The sequence below is a fragment of the Brachyistius frenatus genome, unplaced genomic scaffold (genome assembly GCF_029030835.1).
Source record: "Brachyistius frenatus isolate BFR_SWC_R1_liver_20210118 unplaced genomic scaffold, ASM2903083v1 Contig_6, whole genome shotgun sequence".
In the NCBI taxonomy this organism is placed as follows: domain Eukaryota; kingdom Metazoa; phylum Chordata; class Actinopteri; family Embiotocidae; genus Brachyistius; species Brachyistius frenatus.
This window is the reverse complement of record NW_027210605.1, coordinates 6,594,627-6,614,344: the sequence shown is the minus strand read 5'-3', so window position 1 is coordinate 6,614,344 and position 19,718 is coordinate 6,594,627. Positions and strand designations below refer to the sequence as shown.

At 40.9% G+C, this 19,718-nt stretch overlaps 2 protein-coding genes across 2 annotated transcripts; both read right to left on the bottom strand.

Annotated features, from left to right (window-relative positions):
• Window positions 1–3,207: 3,207 nt before the first annotated feature.
• Window positions 3,208–4,494, bottom strand: mipa (major intrinsic protein of lens fiber a). Its single transcript, XM_069689148.1, has 4 exons — window positions 4,135–4,494; window positions 3,702–3,866; window positions 3,517–3,597; window positions 3,208–3,393 (listed from the first exon to the last, which is right to left on the bottom strand). The coding sequence occupies exons 1-4, from the start codon at window positions 4,492–4,494 to the stop codon at window positions 3,208–3,210; spliced, it is 792 nt and encodes a 263-aa protein (XP_069545249.1).
• Window positions 4,495–7,900: 3,406 nt separating this feature from the next.
• On the bottom strand, window positions 7,901–12,362 carry ptges3a (prostaglandin E synthase 3a (cytosolic)). Its single transcript, XM_069688872.1, has 8 exons — window positions 12,229–12,362; window positions 11,218–11,331; window positions 10,835–10,904; window positions 10,647–10,745; window positions 10,237–10,326; window positions 10,105–10,149; window positions 9,908–9,935; window positions 7,901–8,540 (listed from the first exon to the last, which is right to left on the bottom strand). Coding segments are annotated over exons 1-8 (468 nt in total). The 5' UTR covers window positions 12,231–12,362; the 3' UTR covers window positions 7,901–8,520.
• Between the last annotated feature and the right edge of the window lie 7,356 nt (window positions 12,363–19,718).

Below are 19,718 nucleotides of genomic sequence, written 5' to 3'. Positions count from 1 at the left end.
CTAAAAATAGTGAAATGAAAAGTATATTTTTAAACCATCTGTCCCTTTATTTGAAAAAATAATGTTGATTCAAGTCTCATGTTATTTTTATGTGAAATGTTCATGTTTTTCTGTCGTTTGAATAATATGTTTGTATATAATTTAAATAGAGGCCTTGGTTATAGTACAAGATGAAAAGTAAAGAAGTAAGAAGCCATGCAGTTAATAGAAAACACAGTAATGTTAATCTGATGGTGGATGGAGTATCTTTGCTTCATGGGAGCTCTAAATCTTGTTCTGATTTTAGCAGCCTTAATTTGTGTCTGAATGTTTATGAAAATCAGTCTTCCCCATAAACTAACTTTTGTTCTTTTAAGACGCTTTGCACAGTCAACCATCACTGGCAGTGTTGTGCATGTAATATAACGGTGTGTCAGATGTTCTATGTTGCATGTGGGCTTATGTAACCTTTTCTATCTTGTCAACTGACTTTTGGATAAATCACTCCGAGGCTACGATGCAAAGTGTATGCATCTTTCACTATGGTGACAAATAAAATAAAATTTCAGTTTTTCTCAAAATATCCAAAATGTTCGTGTGAATTTATTTACAAGAAATTGTCTATTTCCTCTAAGTCAAGATTCACACATCACAGCTCTTTTTTGGCAAATTTTAAATCACTGGAGAGTGTTTAGAAAAACAAGCAGCTGCAAACACGAATTCCTCTGCCCGTATGATACTACAGAAACAGTCTCATCTGATTTATGGAAATGGTAACTGGGTGTCAGAAGTGTAAAATGTAAAATATGGAAATTGCCTACGTGGAAGATTTGCTTCTTCAGTATATGCAAATGTTGGTTTGTCCCATCTTGAACTTTCTATTTAAATCTCATATTTTCTACAGTGAATCTAAAAAAAACAGACAAAAAAGGAATTGGAAACTTAAAGAGTTTTCTGTTTTGTTTTTTTTACATATAAAAATAATAAATCAGTGGCATTTTGATTGGGAAGGTACGCCTGTTACCATAAAGGCTGTCTAGTAAATGAAAGCGTATTGGTGTTACTTGGTGTTATTGGCACTACTTCCATAAATCATCAGCCAAAGAGGAGACATTGCACAACTATTGTATTTCCTATCCATCCAGTTTCAGCAATCATGAAATGTTTGTTTGTTTAAAAAAAAAAGAAAGAAAACTTTACACTGTACATCACAAAGCTTTTCCATTGGAAAACAAATTCTAATTTCAACATGTCATTAAAATGTAAATTCTACTCAACCACTGCCAGGGAAATCACACTAAAAATAAAAAGGTTATGTAGAGAAAGCAGAAAGAGAAACAGCTTACATGTCTGGTTCAATAACTGCTCTGGTGAAATTTATAAAACGCTAACTCATCTCAGTGCCCCGTCCAGTTCCCTCCATCCCAGCAGCTGTAGATGTCCCCTCATTAGAGCAGAACAAGATGGCTGCCTCGTAAACAAAGGGAGGAGGTAGGGTGAATGAAGGAGGGATGGAAGAGAGAGGGGACACCAGGCTAGTTCAACTTCAAAGTTCATTCTCTCTGGTGGAGACTGTATGAAGATAATGGTGTACATCTACCACCCTGTACAAACACACTAAAGATTTCAGGTGCCTCACAATGACCTTCTCTCTTCTCTCGAATATCAAAAAGGGCCCTGAAACTGTCTCACTCCCAAAGAGCCACCCGGCTCAGTGCGGAAAAGAGAAGGCACCAGGTGTTTGCCAACACCAGCAAGAAGTCACCACACCTCATGCACTCTTTCATTTCTAACCTCGAGTTGATGCACAAAGACCTTTCAGTCATGTCAAACAACACAATTCAACTAGAAAATGCTTGTTCCTTATGACACCTTGTCAAGTTTGCTCTCCTTGTTTTTCCATGACAGGCACGCAAAAGAAAAAGCAAACCAACCGACAAAATTATGTCAGGAGGTCTTATAAATTGTAAGCTAACACAAATACTGTATAAGTTATTCAGATGTGTCACAAACCTGCAGTTTCCCCACTCATAAAGCAAAGGGTAACAGATTTGGGAGCAATAGGACCATTTTAAGTATTTGCAAATATAACTGAGCTCAGAAAACACCAGATAGTTTTGTGTTCTTTTGTTTATTTCAATATAAATATGAATGTGTGTGTGTGCTTTGCTAGATGAGACACAAACTCCAAACTGTTTGAATTTGGCTTTAAGACGCGACTCAAATGCGTAAATTATGGTTCATCTGATATAAAAATGGGATCACTCTAAACATGGAATTTGTTGAACTTGTGTATTAAACTTTTGCAGTATCAGTGAGGGCAAGGAAAAGGCAGCATCTTTCCCTAAAATAAGCTTGCATGATAAATCAAAAAAAAAAAAATCATGACAAATACAAAGGATTGTGGCAATGAAAAATAAAAATGATCAATTAAAACAAGCACACAAGCATACACATGCACACAGAGATGCACACACACTCACTCTGTCTTTCTCTCTCTCACTCTCTCTGTCACACACGCACACACGCACGCACGCACACACGCACACACACACACACACACACACACACACACACACACACACACACACACACACACACACACTTACAACTAAAAAAAAAAAAAAAGGATATAAGCCAAATAAATATTGGTAAAGTACAATACCTACATGTAATTTACCCAAAGTTCATAAAACAAAACAAACAAAGGGTGAGATCACACTGGATCAAAATGGAAAAAGCATGCAGAAGTCCACTGCTCTACTGTAGCTTCACTCCTAGCAGACTACAAAGTAGGGAGGAAAAAAAAAAAGAGAGAGAAGGAAGAGGAAAATAGAGATAGCGGCCCCTGTCCTGAGCAGTTATAGCCACCTGGTCAGCCGGCAGTGACTGACCCCCCCACACCACAGGGCACAGGGTGCTTCCTTCAGTGGCAAGTCTTCTTCTAACCCTCCATCCTGCACTCCAACGGGGAAGAGGAGAATGAAGGATGGTAACATCAGGAGAGATGGTCGGGGCTGTGGGTGCCCCTTCACTGTAATTCAGTAGGTCCAGTTCTGGATGCAGAACAAGGATAACAAAGGTGTTCGGGAACGGTGTTAGCATGTGGGGAAGCTGGGAGGAGGTATGTGTGGAAAAACAGCTGAGGATGGACCAGGAACTGAGGGCGCAGAGTGAGGCATGACAGGTGAGGGATGGGGGTCAGAAAGCCAATCTTCTACTCCAGGCTTATAGGGCCTGTGTCTTGAGCTCGATGGGCTCTCCCCTGGTCTCCTGCTGGCCCTCAGCCTCTGGGGGCCGAATGCCCTTCAGTGTGGCGAGCCTCTCGGAGAGACCACGCATACGGGGGAACAGCATGAAGTCATACAGCAGGGCACCCATGGCACCACCAATCATGGGCCCCACCCAGTACACCTGTCATTAACAGAAAAGACAGGAGAGTAGTTAAGAGATGTTTGGTCTCACGACGTCACATTACCATTTCCATGGCTTGTAATCATTTGTAGTTTGTAACATTTACAGATACAATCATCTTACCCAGTGGTTGACAAAATTCCTGACCAAGACAGCTGGGGCAAAGGACCTTGCAGGGTTCATTCCAGCTCCAGTGTAGTACATCTAAGTAACAGACAGATTAGTTCAAGGTTAAGATTGTAGGCTAAATATATAAATTAAATCTAGAGAGCAGTTTCAGAATTTTCAGACCCAGGGTCAGTTCTTACCCCGAGCAGGTGTCCCATGAGCACAGAGAAGCCGATGGCCAGAGCAGCAGAGCCCAGGCGTCCGTTGCGCCTCTCATCTGTCACAGCAAAGATGCAGACGACAAGCTGGAGGGTGAGGAAAACCTCCATGGTGGTGGCCATGCCCAAGCTGATGCCTGGCTGCAGCTGGGACAGAAAGAGAGAGGGATGTGAGCACATAAATTTGAAACATACATGGTTTGAAATTTTATCAGAAATTGTAAACTTCTGTATTTTGTAATGCAGATAAAACAATTTTTAAACATTAACACACATTTTTCTTCTTTTTTATCTATACACTGAATTTAAATGTTGAATTTATAGTTACAAGATATGTGAATTTAATATTTGCAATACGGCAGTCAGAACAAGTGGGCCTACTTGTAGTAATGCATGCAGAGTATTCTAATCTTACCGTGTTCAGTGCCAGGTTTCCTCTCATGTTGTTGGGTGTGACCCCGTACAGCACAGCAGCACCAGCCAGCGCTCCCAGACACTGGGCCATGATGTAGAAGAAAGCACGGAACAGGGACATCTGTGAGCCAATCAGGTAGGCAAAGGTAACGGCTGGGTTGATGTGTCCCCCACTGATGTGGCCGATGGACTGGATGAGGGTGGCAGCCGCCAGCCCAAAGCAAAAGGCAACATGAAGAACGTTGTGGGGCCCAGTGGTCCAGCGGAGGGCTGCCCCCAGCCCAAAGAATACAAAGAACATGGTGCCATAGAACTCGGCGAACACCGCCCGCCAGAAAGACATGGACCTAAACTCCCACATGGTGTCAAAAAGTCAAAAAGCAACTTCTAAACAGTGGAGGGATGAAAAGTCAACAGAAAAACTAACTAATCGACTAAGAGGAGAAGCTGCTTCTCCGCAGCAATGACTGTGTTTGAGACTGAAAAAACAAAGGGCAAGTGACAAAAATGTGCCCTTAAACAGAAATTGCCTTTCTAAAGCTAAATGCAACAACACATAACCTGCTCAACATGTAACGCTCATGTAACTGTGAATAATCTGCAACTCTGCCTTCTGAATTCTAATTTCTGTCATAGAGAGCTCCTGAGTGGAGCAGTACGCCAGTCTCTGTGCATCTATGTGCCAACCCCGCTGGTTGTTAGTAAAAGAACATGGATAGACAAACGTTAAGCATGTCCTGCAGACATTCAGCCCCTTTACCAGAGCAGGGGGAGCTCGGAGGCCTTTTTATAACACCCCAGTGCCACAGCAGTGCCACAGAGCTCAGGGGAGGGGTCAGCGCACAATACTACAAATCAAAACAAAGTCATTTAACCCTTCTCCTGCCTCGACCGCCCTCTGCTCGTTGTAAAAAACACATGAACTTGGACGAACGTGTTGCCAGTTTAAAAGGCCTAGAAATAATCCAAGTGGACCTCAGAAAAACTATTGACTTGTGGTTGAACTTTTGTGGTCAGGGACAGCTAAGCAAAATTATGGTTGTTGTTGTTGCAATACTCCTCCGCTAAACAGAAATAGTTTGGAGCATGTTAGATTTCCACTGCAAGGCTTTCCAACTACACGTCTGGTTTTACAGGAGAAGGTAGAAATCTAGCACCTAAGTACCTCCAACAGCCTGTCTGAAGCATTAACCCAAAGAAAGCAGTGGAAAACACTATTCATGACATCCCTGACTATGAAACCCCCTCTTGACCAACTGCTTTGGCCTTGAAACCTGAAAATAGAAAAGGAGTGGGCATTTAGTTGCCAAAATCTGTGAGAGGGTAGAAATGGAGTGCAGTGAACTTTTGCTCGGTTTCCAGTCATTTTGATATTTTCATGAACAAGCACAGCAATTAATATGATTACAGGGCTAACTTTTGAATGATTTTCTTTTCCTTTTCATTGCCTCCTCTGTTATGTCATCAAAGCCGCAATACAAAAAGCACAAGCAATTTCTCAATTTCTCCATGTTGTGCTCTGGATCGGTACAAATTAGGTTTGTGGCAACAGAACTGATTAGGCAGAGGTTTACATTGTGTGCAGTGGACGGGTTTGGAGGCTCAGGTCGGATAAAGCGGTGGAAAATCCACAGTTGGAGAGGAAGAGGGGAGAGCAGGCCGGGCATTGAGCATCATCACTGGAGCATCATGCTGACCAGGGCAGCCAACGAGATGGCCGCAGTGCTCTGAAAGGATTATGCTGAGCTCACTGCTTTCCTCTTTTCATGCATGGAGACAAAACGCTGGCAGTAACACTTTCTGCTAGTTTCTATGATCTGTTTGTCTTGCCATCACTGTTGAATCTGCGATTTAGTTTTTTCCCGTGCCAGACTAGATATATATTTTTGACCTCTGTGCTATAGATGTACCAGAGTTGTGTTGGAGTAATGTTTAAAGAATATACAAATATAATCAGTAGACATGTTTATGATTCAAAAAGTAGTTCACTTTTTAAAGTTGTCTCTTGCATATGTCAGGCAGTTAAAATAACCTTACAAATAGAGGTAAATAGTGTTGATGCTCTTGCTCTGATCCCGACTGTTAATTAGTTTGCCAGTTAGGGCATCTCTATTGTGATGAGTATTATGCCCCTCTCATGACTCCCTAAACCACCTATTGTGGGTTTAATCCCTCAGTTTAGTTTTACAGGGGAGGGTGTTGAAAAGGTGCTGGCATCGTGCTTTCCTGCACCCTGGGTCCAGACTGCTGACACATACATAAATAACATGCAGCCCTGAAACATCTCACATGGGATTAGAAGCTCCGGCTTGCATTCACAGGACAGTGGTCGAGACATGCACTGCAGAGCACTGGAGATGGAAGATTAAATGTACAGTATAAACTACGGCATGAAGTTTATATGAATATATGATATATTTATATTAGCATATATAAAAAATATCCTCGGCAAAAGATACTCAGAAATGACCCACTTCTTTCAAATTATACATTTACATAATCGTCTTTTATTTTAGGAGCTTTTGAGACCGCCGATCAGGCATCCTCATCCTGTCAGTGACAACCACCTCGTGGATCGTGAATGAAATATGACCGTCAGTGACTACCAGTTAAGATGACCATCAAAGAATAAGATTTGTTAAATATTCCAGTAATTGCGTGGGGAGTTTGTACTAAGGTTGCTATGGTTTGAAAAACACAAGACAGCATAAGCACCAATTTACACTTTAAATTTACAGCAAAAGGGAAATTCAGGCTTTCAGTTCCTGTTTTAAATTCAGTATAAAATGACAGATGAGATGGAAAGCCCATGAAATTACTCATGAAATTGTAGAGAGAAGTAGAGTACCAAGCTGTGAAGTAATTCACACCATAGTGGTCAGTGACATTTAGTATTTCCATGGAAATTGGTTGAAGGACACATTCCCCCCGTTGTCTTCATGCCCAGCAATCTTTTGAAGAGCTGTTGTTTGCTGCAGTCGTTGCTCCTCTCAATGCTGGCCCTTAAGAGATTCCTTCCTAATATAATTCTAGTTTAAGAAAAGGTGGAATAAAGCCCCCAGTCCTGGTTTGGTGTAAAAATAGATTGTGAAGTTTGGCTGAAGTGAAAATGAGGCTTTTGAAGTTAAAGTTAGATGAATTAAGAGGATATTTTCCAAAGATAGCCATTTCTGTATGATATTGCCCCCTGATGTCACCAAACCTTGACTTCACCTCAATGAGAAAACAGTGTGGACAAAACGTTAGAGAAGCATATTCTAAAAAAAAAGACCAGCTTTGGGAGATAACATGATTTGACTAACTCACCGTGAAAGTCTCAGCTTAGTTTCAGTTGAACTTTGGGAGCCATTTTTGCAGAACAAGTACTGATAAGTTTGTTCTCCATCACTTAGAATAGAACTGTGTTAGGAGGACATCTCTTTGTGAACAGTGTGAGCAGGTGAACAATTACAGTAACCAGTGATTTCCAATATTTATGTTTCTTAGAAATGTATACCCACAGCATGAGACAAACGCAAACACACGTTGAACCAAACACACAAACCTCTGAAGCGTATTTCTGGTGTATATACTAAATCCAACATTTACAACCTGTATTGTCTTGGTAGACAGTTTAAGATTTCTGCCATCACCTCAGTATGCATATGGAAGAACATGTATTTAGTACCTGCTACAATGTGTAATGTTTTGTCTAGTGGCATCGAGAAACCAACTCACCCGGGCAAAGAAAAGATTGTACCACTCCACTACCACAGTGTCAACACATCTTCAAGTTGCACAAGCTTATCTGTTTATTTTAAATGCTGAAACATCTTTAAAAAAAAATGAAGTTATTGTTAAATATGTGCAGATGTTGGCATACATTGGAAAACCCATTTCAAGCGGAACTCCTGCTTTTTAAATTAAGAAACAAAAATAAGTGCAATTTACAATACAAACATTAAAGGGGAAAAAATCTGTCATTAAAAAAATCTACTTTTTTTTTGGAAAATAGGCATTTTGAGTTCGTTTTTTTTCATAAGAAATTACACCGTTTAATACATAACCTGACATTGAAAAAAAACAAAACAAGAGAAAAAAACAGAAGGTGTAAGACATCAGCACATCCCATTACAGTCATTTAAGTCAACGTACAATAACATTTTCATTTTAACAGAATTGTCCATGCAGAACAAAACAGCAAAGCACAGCACTGTATGTCGCTATGGGTCTCTGTGCATGTCTGTATCCAACAGTCACTCCCTCTCACTCCCTTGAGGGGCTTCGCTTTGGAAACTGCGTCGAGATTCGGTTCTTCTCCAACGTGGCTGCCAACTCATGTCTAGTCTCTCTCTTCCACCGACTTATAATTCGCTTTGCTAACTACTGAGGTGGCATCCATATCAGTCTACTCAAGGTCGGGCATTTCTGGAAGAGACAAAGTTAAAACCATGATGGATGTGAACACTGAATTATATTTGAAAGACTATATCGTCTGCAAAAATATCCAAATGGTATATAAAAAAAAGTCCTCAAAATGAATGCTAGTTGATGGTGAATAAAACAAAAGCATTAACACCGAACCATCTCGTACTTTACTACTTACCATTTTTGTTTAAACACAAAGTATGTGATTTCTAGGGATCTCTCAATCAAAACCAGAACGAAAGATGGAGTTGGATGACATTGTGAAATAGGATGACAGGTGTCTTCATTGTTAAAAAAAAAAAAAAAAAAACACCATTGCCGATGAAAATTGATCTTTAGTTTAGGAGTTAGCGAAGGCTTGTCCCTCTCCTGCTGTCTCTTGCTCAGGGTTTCTTATGTTAAGCGATTCCTGCGCCACCTTTAGTGATAATGGTGCACGTAAGAAATGTGTATTTGCCGTGAAGGAGGGTCAGTGATTTAGAAGCGCGGCTCCGCAACATAAAAACATTATCATCAGCTGCTGTAGTCAGCCTGCCCGCGTAGCCGGTGCGAGGCGGCCCATCGTAGCGCGTGACGTGGTAATGAGAATATGAAGCCGTTGCCAGGCGACCTCACGAGACGGACCGTTACCCTGATTAAAATGACAAATTTCTTGTCAGTTTGAACATTGTTGGAAATATTTGGGATCATGAAATTGTGTGTGCACGAGCCACTGGGAAGGGAGATAGTTTCATTCTCCAAGTGAAAGAATAAACCGAACGAGGAAAGTGAGGCTTTCGAGAGCTCGAAGAAGTCAGTTTGACGTCACATGACACGGCAGCATTGGCAGCGAAAGGGAGAGATGTACTTGCTCCACAAATAAGGTGAAATAGGCATAATTGGTTAGCATAGTCCACATAGTTTGCTAGCTGTGTTAAATGTTAAACATATTATTGACCTCTTGAGCGAGCTGTTGTCTCTGTGGTGCTTTATATGGATGATGATGAGTTTGTTTGTCAGTTTTCTGACAGCAGAAATAGGGAATGTTTTTTGGGGGCCAACACATAGTCTATTTGTGAACACTTTGATCTACAAAATGGGAGGTTGCCAAATGGGTACTTCCCAGTTTCCCCCTACCTGAATGTACGGCAAGTCTGCAACTCAACAAAATAAGGTTCTTTTTTCGAAATTTTATTGCACAAAAGCTACGAATTAAGCCTTTAAATAAAACGAAAACAACTTCAAGGATTCAAAACCTGAGCCTGTTCAAACGGAATCTAATAATAACCACGCTACATAGCATGATATCCTCCTTTCTCCACACATTTTGTATTTAAATTAAATTAATCATCTGTCCCATTGCATGTTGCTCTTAGAATACTACTTACTTTCATTGTCGCTGTGTGCCAAATCATGCTACAAAACAAAGCAAAAACAAGAATTAGAATTCTTCATACACCGCTTCACCTGGTAAATTTCATTAGTTTTAACATTTCTCCAAACATAAGACTTGTCTCTTCACTAAAGGACATGGACCATATAAAAGAAGCCCTACACATTTTTTTTTTTTTTTTTTTAAACATACCTGATCTAATTCCGGTAGATCATCCCCACCCATGCTGTTCATCATCTGGAGAAATGCACAGGAGATAATCAACATGTCCGTATATCTGAACATATTCAAACTTTAGGCACCGTCTGTGTTCCACACACTCACCTCTGAGAATTTGTCAAAACTTGACAAGTCCTCATCTGAGTCGTCTTCCCAGTCTTTCCAATTATTGAAATCCACACTCAGCCAGTTGCACTAAGGGAGAGTAGATTTAAGTGTTTCAATAGGGCCACATTTAACATGGAATCAGTTCATAAAGTTGATTATGACTTACTGGTTTCGCTAAATGGTATGCTATACTATCACCATTATTACAACTAAGAATTCTCATGACTTCAATGACATTGAACAGGATGAGACCATCAGATGTGAAATGTATTAATATAGAGGCTAGAAAACAGAGCTAACCGCTTACCAAGACTTATTTTCAGACTGATTTCAAACATGTTTGCACCTGTACCAACAAATGCCTCACGTCTGTGGACTGCCAAGTTTGTTTTAAGAATGAAAGGTACCTTGGTCTTGTCTTTGGTGAGTCGTGGCCACGGCTTCCCAGCCTCTGCTTTTCGTATACAACACAACACAGACCTGTCAGTGCGTCTGTGTTTGGATCCCTGCAGGTAACGGAGAGAATGTGATGAAGGCTTCGGAGGAATTAAACGTATGCTCGGACTACAACTACGTCCGCAGGTGATAAACTTACATGAGGGTCAATCTCCCCGAAAAGGTCCACGGCATTGTTTTGTTTGATGTTATCTGTTCCACTGACACAACTGTAAGAAGGAATGAAAAGAGGTCACAGTGTTTCCTTTATATCCGACAGCTGTCATTTTATTGAACTTACATTAATTTGGTGAAGTTATTAAAAACAATTACATTGCTTATGACATTTTTAGCAGGGTGAATAGTAATCTGTAACCAATTACACTTCTAAAGTAACCTTCCCAGCACTGATCAGATCAGAGGCCCCATTTCCACACACACAAAAAAAAATCCTCTTAATGCTCATATTTTTTTTTGAAGTTCGTCTTGGTAGATCGGGTCTCAGGCATAACACCCAATTAACGTGCTATTAAAGCAACTTACCTGAAATCAATTTTCGACTTGCCAAATTTGACTTGCACATCTTTACTGTCCTCCACGCAGAACTCCACAAAAACAGAGTCTCGTCTGTCATACCACTTAGCCGATGCAGACTGCCTGAGGACGAAGAGCAGAAACAAGAAATACGTGACACGAAGATCAACCCCCCCAAAAAAAAAAAACCTCTTTGCTTCGTTCTGATCTGGGATGGTAATCATTCAGGAACTACGCGAGTCCCACTGAATAAGGAGGGAGGTTAATCTGCTCCGGTGGCCACGTGAATAAGGGGCGCAGGACGTCCGAGGTCACGCGTGAGTAAATATCGAGGGGGAAACGTCACTCATTCATTCCAGATCAGCGCGAGACATTCTCAAGTACTCATCACCTCTTTTAACAAAACAGCTTCAAGTGTTCTCCACAAAAATAAAAACAACAAACATTAGACTTTTAATCACCTGCTAACAGAGTATAATAGGTATAATAGGTAGGACACCAGACTGAGGTCGCCGTGCTGAGGGGCATCCGGGTGACGCAAACTTAACAGCTGGATGGTTGTAAAGACTACAGGGACGAGACATGTATTCGCACAGGCTGATTGTGTCCGCGGTTTTCACTGAGAAGCGTGAGGGTTGGTGTGAGCTTACGTTGAGCCGAAAGTGAAATCTTCCGCGTACGACACCATGCTCTTTCAGTGCTAGTTGACATTAGCCGGTTAGCTAACGATACTCGAGCCGGTGTAAAGCACGCACGAATAACCCCCCCCCCCCCCCTCCCCCAGCGAACAGTTCGTGACATAGCGGTGACAACTTATATCCGGCGGGCGGAAGGTTATTTTGTCGGTGCATTTAACGATGTGCGGCGGCTTTTAGTCGTCACGCTCAGCTGAGGCTAACTCGTGTGCTAGCTCAGTTAGCTAATGCTAGCTAGTCGATCCGCATTGTACCGCGCTGTCCGGACCGGCAGCTGGTTCAGCTGAGAGAGTGAACGACAAACACACCGAAACCAAGAACTTACATCTTCTCTGGGTTGTTGTTGTTGTTTTTTTTTTTTAGCAATTAAACTTCTTCGTCGGACCACGATAAAGACAATAATGTTGCCTAGCAGCGGCGGCACAGGGCAAAGCTGGTCACCGAAACCTAAACAGTTAACTGTGGAGGTTTCCGCCAAACATCGCGTGGTTTCGTCGTTCTCGCGTGACGTATTGTCGCGCGGTGTTCCACGGACTTCTAGAATCGTTGCGCTCGAGTGTTCCAGAGCGGCGCGAGAGCTCCACCAGCAGTTTAACTTTGTACACGCGCGGGCACCTGAGAAACTCACTGTACCTGAGGATGAAGAATGCCGCTGCCCGGTAGTTATAAAAAGCGACTTCATGGAATCACACCTGCAACCGCAACCATATCTTGGTTAAAAACCAAAATTACGAACACGTTCATGTTCAAAGCCCGCGTAACGTTGGCACGGAATCTTATGTTAAAGCGAAACCTATGAAGAATTTAAAGACATCCTGTCGCGCAGTTGAAAACAGGAATCCTTCCTCTGGCCCTTGAAGTTCGCACGTTTAAAAAGATACAAGCAGGCAAAGCTGTGTGACTTATGTCATGTAGGAGAAGTTGAGAGCAAATCATAATTTTCTTGTTTTGTCCTTGTTACAAATTAATAATATAAATTGGAATGTATGTTTAAAATCCAGATATGTTTTGGTGCACTTGAGGATGACCAAATGAAATGGTTGGTCCGCTTTGATATTTAAAAATTGGCTACCTTTGTGTCTAAAGCTTGGTAAAAGCCTCAGGAGGATAATTGTTTAGAATCACCAGAAATCATTGTTGTTACCCTGGTTCGGTTTTATTTTTGTTTGTTTGTTTGTTTGTTCTGCTTTCTAATAAAATTGTCATGTAAGCCAGTTTGGGATGAGCATACTGCTGTTGGATGACATAATAATACAAATAATCAAAAATGAGTACAGTCATAAGAACTGAACTAGATTGCAGCTGTTTAGCAGGCTTCTTTGAATCCTGTGATTATAATAACATAAAGTCTATTGGGTATGTGTAAGGATAATTTTACTGGTGTAACTGGTTAAAGTCAAACTCACTTGTTTTACATAGCAATGCAATGCTTTGCATGTACAATTTTACTTTGTAAAGTAGCTTCACTAACTGTCAATAAGTGTAAGAAAAATATTTGTCTCAGTATAAAGTAACATGAACTGGAAATCAAATACAACCTCAAATTAAAACTGCAAGCAGTGATATGCGGGCCTCTCGCACGCTGCACGTCAGGGATCCAGATCGAGCCCAGTTACTTCTCACTGTGAGGCAACTGCTCTAACCACTGCACCACTGTGTCATACCACAGCATGTCGTCCAAATTATGAAAAAAAAAAAAAGAGTCATACTATAGTTTGTTGTCCGAAATATGATTTAAAAAAAAAAAAAAAGTATGGGAAAATGGGATTTAGAGGATAACGTTTGTGGTACTTCTGACAGAAATCCAAGATGATTTTAGACACACAGTTATTGATTTTTATTTGGTATTGTTGGTGACCTTTGGGTTGGTATTAGTATGACTGCATTTACAAGGCAAAACCGAACCTGGGTGGCTTACCCTTAAGGGGAATCGCCCTCCGTGACCTGTATGGATTACCTTGAGTGGGGCTCAAACCCGCGTCTTCATGAGGAGGTGTCCAGCTCTGAAGCTGCTCTGAAGCTATCTTCAGCGCTGAAGAACGAATCGCGGCGGAGAAAGTGTTTCACAGAGTTCACTCAGAGCTTTCCAGTGACTCAACCGAGAGTCTGGTTAACTCAGCATGTAAAAGATTCGACTTCACCAAGGTTGCTATTAATGGTTCAAATTCCACCTTCACTTTTAGTGAAGTTGAAATGTTTGGACAAATTGAAAAAGTTTTGCATACACTACACATTACAGTAAGATATATAATATCACTACAGACCCTCTTGAAAACGTGTATATCTATTATCCAAAGAATGTCTGTGGCAATTTTGGTCGCATTTGAATGAATATTTGTAGACAGTGGAATTATAGGTTGCAGTGAGCCAAAGATTTGTCACAATGCTGACAATCCCCTGGGAAGATTGGTGGTGCACTGTTTAGCACTGTTGCCTTGTAGCATGATGGTTTGGGGTTTAAAATCCCCTCTTTGTCATTACTTATATAAAAATAAAAAAAATGCTATAGCAAAAAGTAGAAAATTGTACTTTTATTGTTCTTCTTAAACTCTGCCTTCATCAAGGAACCTTGGTGATGGTGATACACCTATGTGAAGATTAAGATTGAGGAAAACATAAATGGTTTTCTTTAAAAGAGTTGCAGGAGGATTAATTTAAATATATTTTGACAGTATCATGGGCATAACAGAGGACTGAGGGCATTTCTGCATTTGGAAATGATGAAAATGACAGAAGATACTGGCTTGTGGGTATTTTTTCAACTGAGCTGAGCACAGATACAGGGGTGGAAGCCAACGCATCTTCCTTCACAGCTTGCCTCAGTCTGCTTATTAACAGATGCCTCTCTAGCATTTCTATTGGCTTTCAAACCAGAGTGAGGCTTAGCTTTATCAATTCAAGTCCCCATAGGAATAGAGGGTGTCAGATGCACCTGCTGCTATGGGGTTTGACTTCTCGTGGTTTTCTTTGTGGGCAAAAGCACTGAAGTAGCACAAAGTTCCATGAAAACTGACAAATGACTTTAAAGGCCAACGGGGGACGCTCTCGCTGATGTCACTTTGGGAGCTGCTTCAAGCAGTTGGACTTGGACAGCAGAGGAGGCTGAGAGGCAGTATCACCAGTATGAGGCTTGGCAGCTGCTGAAAGCACAACTAGAACAATAGCCAATGCAGGAAAGAAGAGATGAGCACAGTCAGATGAGTGGGAGTTCACTGTGGACTGAGCCACAGAGGACACTGATGATAACTTGGATCGAATAACAATGCCATGCAGCCTCTGAGTGTGATGATCAGGAGTGGCTGAGTCAGAGAGGATATATTTTGAGTCATAGGTGTGTGAATGAGACAGGAATGGCACAGTAGACGGGCCTGATGCAGAGGAGAGTTCGGTGGTTACTGGTGACGAATTATCCTTCTCAGCCTCCAGCTTTAATTTTCGCTGAATTTCAGGAGCAGGACCACGCCTCAACCACTCCCCCACTTCCGGCCACACTCCTATAAATATCCACCCACTCTAAACCTCGGCCTGTTCGCGTTTTCCGCATCCCTCCCTCCCTCTTGTTAAACTGTTTCACTTATGGTTATCATTTTTCATAGCCTTTATCCTTCCGTCCCACATGGAGATCTCTGGGACCTGCAAGGCCCGGGAGCCGCAGTGGATCCTCAACTAGCTAACAGTCCTAGCTAGTGAATCAACTTCTGCTGGATTTTGACCAGCTGATTCGAAGGAGGGGAAGATCTTATGGAAGACAGTGGAAACAAGAAAGGAGGGAAAACACTGTGGAGATGTGGGGCCGGTGGTAGATGGGAGTTTTTGTTGACCATAGGAAGGGTTTCTAATATTGCTCACTCCCAGTTTTAGTCCATTTTAGGAGGAGGGGATAGGAGGCCCACTCAGGAGAAAAACACATGTTATGAACAGACCTTTATTTGTTTTGCATGAATTTATAGATCATAAAATAATGCTCGGAGGGCAAAAAAAAAAAAAAAAATCCCAAAATATTTACAAACTGACAGTATATCATAAAACAAAAGAAGTCAAAACACTCCAAACATTTTCACATACTAGATTTCATACAGACAAGTGTTTGTATCACAGAGCGGATCATGTCATATAATGTACTTCATTGAAATGAGATTTCCCTCCATGTGAAATTAAAAAAGCAGTTCTTCTCTGCTGTGAAACAGAGATGGACATTCCACTTTTTGCACCCAGAAACTGTCAATGCTGACAAAAACACAAGAATAACTACAGTTCATGAGGAGTGAATAAGCAGAGTATGCAGATTACATTTTTTTTTTTGTCTATATAAACATAACATAAGGCATCTCAGGGGACTTTAGACCAGACCACAACAATTTAACAATTCCCATATGACCGACAGCTCTAAGGAAAAACTCCCTTTTAACAGGAAGAAAACCTACTGCAGCAGCAAGGGGAAAACTGCCTTTAAAAGCATACAACTTAACAGCTGGAAGGACAAAACTCCCTTTAACAGCAAGAAACCTAAGACATAAAGAGGCTCAGAGCTGCAGGAAAAAGCTCACACAGACACGAAAATGAAACGTGAGGGAAGAGATCTTCCATATTGAATTCAATAATAATGTTAACCTATGAGCCTCATTTTGATATTTGACCCATAATTTGAGTGTAGTCTGCTGTAGAAAATTAAAACCCTGTTTTTTCACTTCTGCGCACACCTTTTTCTCTATTCCAATCCTCAACGGTCATTGCTGTCTATCCCACCGTCCTCATTGTGCGATGGTATTGGCCTAACATGCCGATCTTGCTCTTTTTTTTAACAGAACAATCTTACATACATTTTTCTGACAAAATGTGAAAGTTAATTTAAATGAATATAAATAATAACAAATATATTTAGTGCATGTATTCTGTACAAATACATGTAGTAGTATGTGATCCAAACACATTGTCAGAAAACCCTCTGTTAAAAAGTACCCTTATCGCACAACGTTGCCCTGGGGCAACGAAAGGAAAAACTGGATTTAATAAAATAATAAATAAAATATCTTTATTTGGTGTTCATGTCATTTTAAATTAGATTACAAAAGGCCCAAATGTTACCTTCTTCTCACACCTTGTGCTCCTGTGACCATGTGTCAGAAAAGGATATCCCGCCTTCAAATGATGCTTGATAGTGACTCCTACACCTTATTGGACCATTCTTTAATACCCTTTGGACCATTCTGATTGGTTGCAATCATTTAAAGAAACATGTAGTGGACATGGGGCTTAATAAAACTTCCTGTTGCTCCAGGGTAATGCTGTGCAGTAGAGGGTTCCTTATTTCTTCCTACAGTGTGGTCCAGTTGATAAAATGTTGCCTACTGCCCTGATTTGTAACAGTGCCATTTATAATAAGTGACAAGTGCTGAAAGTCTGGCTGTGCTTCAGATGGCATAAATGCAAAACAAAGGAAAGATTGGATTCAACTGATTTCTAAATTATTGCTGAGTATAGTGATGCACAAATTGTTGACATAAATATTTGTGATGTGCAGATAGTATGAAGTTTAATCTGAAATGTATGTAAAATATTACCTCCTTTCTCACAGTCCATTTAAATAAAGCAAACATAAAAGTTACATTATTTCTGTTATACTTAAAACTCTTTGCTACCAATTTATATTAAACTTTGCACAGTACAGGGAAAAGACTGTGATAATGCCAGACACAAATCCTTGAGTTGCTCCATTTCCAGTGAATAATGGAACAACCCACGAGACACCATCCCTGCAGCCACAGGGGCTTTAGTGGGATATGACTATATTTTAGACATAAAGAGCTCATTAAATGCAAAACCTCAGTCAGTGATTCAGTTTCAAGAGTGATTCAAAGTGTCATATGCTGACAACGGCTCATGTTCTCACGCTCTGTTTTGCTGCTGGAAAAGTAATTGGAAAATGACTCACCACAGCAAGACTTATTCGAAATGTTATGGCTTAGAGGATATCTGAGGAAATATAGACAAAGAAGGAAGCAGTTAAAATGTGAATAACTTATGACAGGTAATAAACTGAAATAAAAACATTTTTAAAACCCAGCTTTATCAAATGTTTGTTTAGTTAAAGTGATGTGAAAAACAATATATTATATGATGTTACCTAAGCTACTCAGTCTTATGGTCCTTACAGCAGGGTGAACTGTGACATCAGCAATTCCTAAATTTATAACCGAAAACCTAAATTGAAGGGGAAACAGATCATTCAAGGGTTTTAGTGAAAGCCTTGCTGGTTAATTCTGCTCTATAGCTGCAGACTAGTGGAGGATTTTTCTGCCCCTTGTGTCCACAATGTTTTTGATTGGAAGAGGAAAAACTAATGTACCCTTTTTACCACTTTTTATGAAACATAAAACAAAAATTGCAAGAAATCTGTGATGTCTACAGGCCTGATAATGACCATTATTATAATTATTATTATTACCATTAATGACACCCCCCCCCCCCCGATCTCCTCTCCTCATGTGTTTTGTCTCAGCAACTTGTCAGCGTGCATGCAGTCTACCTGACCTGCCCCCTCGTCTTGCCTCGGACTTACCTGATGTCCTGCGGAGATCCACGGAGATCCCACCGTCGACTCTCGCCTGCCGTCAGCTCCGGCCTGTAAATCCTACTTCAATCCACGGAGATCGTCATCGACGTCGATCCACGTCCTTCTCGCTGCTGTTCCACCAGTGCGTTTCGGACTCAGCCCCGGCAGGAGAACTCAACCCTGTCTCTGCCTGCCCCTGCTGGCGAACTCTCTCTCATTGTTAAACCCTCACACTCAGACTCACCTCCAGCCTGGAAGAATCCCGGTCTTCCCCTGCCTGCACAGCCCATCTACAACTCTTGTTACAATAAAACATATCATTTTATTCTCACCATCTACGCCTCTGTGTCTGCTATTGGGTCTTATCCTGAACTCCCACAACAGTTGGTTATTTTGAAATGTATTGCACCTGCAGATCCGTGAATCAGTTTAAGACAGAGAAAATATCTATGTTTCATATAAGGTCATTTTAATACAACAACTATCGCCTAAATTATATAACATTGCAATTTGTCAATTGAAATGCCAAATATCTGTGGGTTACAGGCTCTTAAATGTTTGATTCATAATGTTTGGTCTGATTGGTAAAAAATGGGCTTCTGAATGTTGGTCAAACAACAATTTGTGACACCATCTACTTACTTGTGATTGGCAATGTAATTGCAAACTCAAAAATCATGAAATAAAACACACACTCTGGGATATTAGATGATATATATACAACTGATATGTGCCAATTATAAACAGTGGTGAAAGAGGTATTCAGATTCTTTACTTTAGTACCAAAGCAGCAATGCAAAAATACTCCATTACAAGTCAAGGTCCTGCATTAAAAATCCTACTGAGGTAAAAGTAGGTAAAATAATTGCCAACAAAACGTAGTCAAAGTATTAAAGTAAAAGTCCTGGTTTGGTCCCTCTTGCTGATATATTATTACATACGACATTATTAGATTCGTAATACTGAAGCATCAGGGTATAAGCAGCATGTTTCTGGGGTTACTAGGTCATATAGGGAGGCTGTGGCTCAGATGGTAGAGTGGGTTGCACACTAATCGGAAGGTTGGTCGTTCAATCCCCAGCTCCTCCTGTCCACATGCCTAAGTGTCCCTGAGCAAGACAATGAACCCTAAGTTGCTCCTGATGGTGTACCATCGGTGTGTGAATGTGCTCCTGATGGCAGCACCCTGCATGGTGATCTGTCTCATTAGTGTGTGAATGGGAAAACCATGTTAAAGCACTCTGAGACCAAAAGGTGATAAA

Excerpts from the sequence above, each read along its gene's own strand:
- ptges3a (XM_069688872.1), bottom strand. Across the intron at positions 10,746-10,834 it reads TCGGGGAGATTGACCCTCAT|GGATCCAAACACAGACGCAC; the intron begins GTAAGTTTATCA and ends CGTTACCTGCAG. Across the intron at positions 8,541-9,907 it reads GGCACACAGCGACAATGAAA|AAATGCCCGACCTTGAGTAG; the intron begins GTAAGTAGTATT and ends TGTCTCTTCCAG.
- mipa (XM_069689148.1), bottom strand. The coding sequence starts at position 4,494 with ATGTGGGAGTTTAGGTCCATGTCTTTCTGGCGGGCGGTGTTCGCCGAG. Across the intron at positions 3,598-3,701 it reads TCATGGGACACCTGCTCGGG|ATGTACTACACTGGAGCTGG; the intron begins GTAAGAACTGAC and ends TCTGTTACTTAG. Across the intron at positions 3,394-3,516 it reads GGAATTTTGTCAACCACTGG|GTGTACTGGGTGGGGCCCAT; the intron begins GTAAGATGATTG and ends TGTTAATGACAG.